Source organism: Euprymna scolopes, chromosome 12, assembly GCF_053919585.1.
Source record: "Euprymna scolopes isolate OS-2025 chromosome 12, ASM5391958v1, whole genome shotgun sequence".
NCBI lineage: Eukaryota > Metazoa > Mollusca > Cephalopoda > Sepiida > Sepiolidae > Euprymna > Euprymna scolopes.
Window position 1 is genome coordinate 93,563,693 of NC_136493.1, and position 4,448 is coordinate 93,568,140.

The following is a 4,448-nucleotide window of genomic DNA, read 5'->3' on the forward strand; positions in this document are numbered from 1 at the left end:
GAAAGATTGACCCTGAAAACAACAGTAAAAATGCAAGGTTTGAAAACTGACTGAGTTTTTTTTTTTAAGTAATGGAAAATGATTGGTAATTCGGAAATGTTCAACTTTGAAATTTGAAACTTTCGCATACTTTTGTATTTTGTGGTCGGAGGTTACCTTAGCGTTATATTGAATAGCATAGGTTTGATGCAATATTTTTATAGATCTCTAAATGAAATCTAATTCTCAGCAGAGATGTTTCCTCGTCATGTTCTAAACTATGAGAGAGATTGATGACATAATATAGGATATATAGGGTTGGACAAAATAAGAGAAACACCTAACATTTTAACATCAATATTTTAACGTGTTTTAAACAATCAAATCTTGACAGATTTTAATGCTTTTATGTTTATTATTTGTCACGTTATATGCTTAATAAAAATGCATTTCTTTTACATATATTTAAAAATATCAAAAAGCTTTTCCTATAAAAATGGCAAGCCTTACGGACTTCCAAAGAGGTCAACTTGATGGAGCTTGTATGGCAGGTGCTAGTGTAACAGAAACTGCACGAATTCTTAGCGTTTCAAAAATCACTGTCTCAAAAGTAATGACTGCTTTTAAAAGGGAAAGAAAAAAGTTCTCAGAAAAGCACAAGTCTGGTCAAAAGATAAAGATATCTGAAAGAGTCCGTCGGACTCTTCACTTGATTGTTAGAGATGATCGCAAGAATACGGCTCCTAAAATCACTGCGGTGCTCAATAAACATTTACAGGACCCAATTTCCACAAAAAAAAAAACTGTTCATCGAGAGCCGCACAAATCTGGATTTTACGGAAGATCTCCAATTAGAAAACCTTTTACAGTTTACAGTTGTGTAAAAACCTCCAAAATTGGTCCCTCAAGCAGTGGAAAAATGTGATGTTCTCTAACGAATCATCGTTTTCCTTATTTCCGATTACCGGCCGAGTCTACGTTTGGAGACTGCCTTCTTCCAACCGTAAAGCATGGCGGGGGTTCTGTGATGATTTGAGGTGCTATTTGTCGGAAATCCGCTAGACCAGTGATTACTCTACATGGAAGAATTAACACGCTAGACTAGGAATTTGGGTGACCAATTTCCTCCTATGGTCCCAGAACTGTTTCCGGAGGGGAACGCCATCTTTCAAGATGATAATGCCCCAATTCATACAGCTAGAATTATTAAAGATTGGCACGAAGAGCATTCCAATGATGTTGAACATCTGATTTGGCCACCACAATCCCCAGATCTCAACATTATTGAACATTTATGGTCGATTTTGGGGATTCAAGTAAGAAATCGATTTCTGCTGCCACCTTTTCTAAAAAGAACTGGAGGATGTTTTAGCTGAAGAATGGGATAAAATTCCTTTGGAAACAATTCACAATTTGCATGAATCATCACCTCGGAGAATTGAGGCTGCAATTGCCTCAAAAGGTAGATCTACACAATATTAAAATAAATTTTGTTGATTTGTAAGGTGATTTATTTTGTCCAACCCCTGTATGTAAAATAGTGTACAAAGACTCATCTTTTGAGATCAACTTTTATAATCCCTCTCCCAGCATAGAAAAATACACTAACTAGCAAATACTACTTGTTCTCAATGGTGCTTCGCTATGTTCTAGGAAATAAGTTGATATATGTTGAGACGTGCGTGAGAACCTGTTTGGGTGTCACTTTGTATATTCTGTCGCAGCCTATACATGTACATAAGCTAGTAGATAATACTAGTCTTCAATAAGATCAACTGAACATTCTATTCAAAACGAAATAAGGTCGTCCACGTATTAATCCCGATATATATATATATATATATATATATATATATATATATATATATATATACATATATAATTCTTATGTCTGTGTAAAATAAATATTTTCTCGTTCTAATGATCTTTAAGATTAATGTTTAGTTGCAAATACTTACATTTCTAGGCGTTGTTCTCTTATCTTTTATTAACAGGAAAAACGCCAGACTTTATTTAGATAGTGTTTCGCCATACAATTCATGGGGAAAAATATTTAATAGTTTTCTTTCTTCAAACGGGTTTACATTCAAATGGTTGGTGTACACTTTCTACACAAAGTGCACTATAACTATAATCTCAAATATTTAATGTCCTAGCCAATACATTAAAGTGATTCAGATATCCATGGATAAAGTGTTCGACCTATCCCACCATGCCGTCACTGAATCTGATTTACCTGTTTATTTTCTGTCTCCCCTGTTTCCAGACAATATCAACTATCTAATTCCTTGTCTTCATTGTTACGATGCAAATCTGCATTCCCTAAGGAAGCGCCAATTTAGGAGTTTTTAAGAGTGTTGAATTACTACTTAATTATAATTACGCACTGGCCCATCTTGCGCTTATTTGCTTAATTCTTTTTTCTGCCACGAACAAGAAATATTGCTACTTTGAACGTAACGGGCAACTATTTGTGATCATATCTAACAGAGAACACCGGGGAGTTGAGCAATGCGATGTATTTTTACATTACATTTACAATTCTCCAGGTTAGTACAATCAGAGAACAATAAACTAGGAACGACATTTCAAACTCAAGCAATCCAGGAAGGAAATTATTAGAGTAGAAGCTTTCCGGCATCTAGTACTTTAATAGTGAAAGGTTGCGATTTTACAGCTTGTCGGGTTTGTTTAGTGTATATCCGCCCAAGGCGTACAAGTTCTATGAGTTTTTGAGAGCATATTCTATTAAATTATTGCAATACGAGGGATTGGACATTGAGGTTTGAGTTTTTCCGACAGGGCGAAACTTAGTAGATTTGAGATTTTTTTGACTCTGTCTAAGAGTGAGTAACTAGTCGCAGATGAACAAGCACAAATATTACTATAATACTCCATGCATGGAGGAATTCTAGCTTTGTAAAGATATAGAATGCTCTCTGGCGTGAGTAATTTTCTAGCACGGTAGAGAGAGCCCACCTTCTTTGCAGCAGCCTTTGTAATGCTCTCGATGTATTTGTTCTAATTCATGTTGCCTGTAAATGTTATGAATTCTTAGATGTAATTCACATAGCATGGTTTCATATCCTTTTCATATTTCATGGCGACGAAAATGAGAAAAAATATAAAAGATTGACAAGGGAGTTTTACTCCGAAATATTTATTTCTTAAAAATAAACACTTGTTTATTTTAGTAATTTCGCGTTGCAATTTTGGCTTCAAACGTATTCAATACGTATTTTATTTTTTTCAAATTTCAGTCAATGGTTCTAACTACCCAGATTTTCAAATCACGCAGCCAGACGTTATAAAAAAACATTATAAAAACACCGCAGTTAACATCACGTGAACTCTTCATTCAACTTTCTTCAACTTAGCATCATGGCGAAGAAAAAGAGAGAAAATATATAAAAGATTGAAAAGGGAGTTTTCCTCCGAAATATATTTCTTAAAAATAAACACTTGTTATTTTCGTAATTTAGCCTTGCAATTTTGGCTTCAAACGTATTCAATACGTATATATATATATATATATATATATATATATATATATATATATATATATATATATATATATATATATATATATATATGATTAGTTGTTTTGGGAATAGGAATTCCAACAGATTGCTCAATTAAAAGGAAATCCGAAAAAGAAGATCATATTTATATTTTCTGTACAGAAAGTTGTTAGATGAGACAAGTCATTGGTACCGTCGGTTTCAAGCCCGATAATTAGGATTGTTTTAGATATCCATATGAAGCTCTCTTCAGCCAATACTCATCTAACAACTTTCTCATCACACACACACATACACACACATACACACACACACACACACACACACACACACACACACACATATATATATGAGGGGCGTTCTAAGCGTACTGCCTTCTATTTTTTATTCCTCCCGAATGGATCAAAGTTGATTGCAAATTGCAGTGTTCTGATGGCTTAACATATACATTCATAACCTGGAAGTTTCATCTCTCTGTTGGTGATATTGATAATGTGAGACTCTAAGACAGCATCATGGAATTCCTCCAGGCAGAAAAAATTGAACCGATCAACATTCGGCGATTGTTGAACATTTACGAAACCGATGCAGTTTGTGTTAGCACACTTAAAAGATGGATCCGCCGATTTCAGGGTGGCAACAAATACACGAATGTCAAAACTCGTTGCTGACGCTCATGCATAGCCACCAAACCCTCGTTAGTAAAATCACAAAGAGAATATTGGTGACTATGTAGAAAATATATTCTGGAGCACAAAATGTCGTTTATTTGGATGGTACTATCCCGTTTAGATAGCTCGTAAACTTCGTTTTTGGGGGTTAAAAGTAGGAGGTATTACTTCTAAAAAGACCCTCCTATATATGTCTATAAATAAGTAGTAACTATTACACTTAAAAACTTATTGAAAGATAGATTTAAGGTTCTAACATTTATGGAAAAACTGCTGA

At 34.4% G+C, this 4,448-nt stretch overlaps 1 protein-coding gene across 1 annotated transcript; it reads left to right on the forward strand.

Annotated features, from left to right (window-relative positions):
• Positions 1-475: 475 nt before the first annotated feature.
• LOC145291090 (uncharacterized) lies at positions 476-904 on the forward strand. The gene has a single exon (XM_080136605.1). The coding sequence runs from the start codon at positions 476-478 to the stop codon at positions 902-904; it is 429 nt and encodes a 142-aa protein (XP_079992731.1).
• Positions 905-4,448: the final 3,544 nt, after the last annotated feature.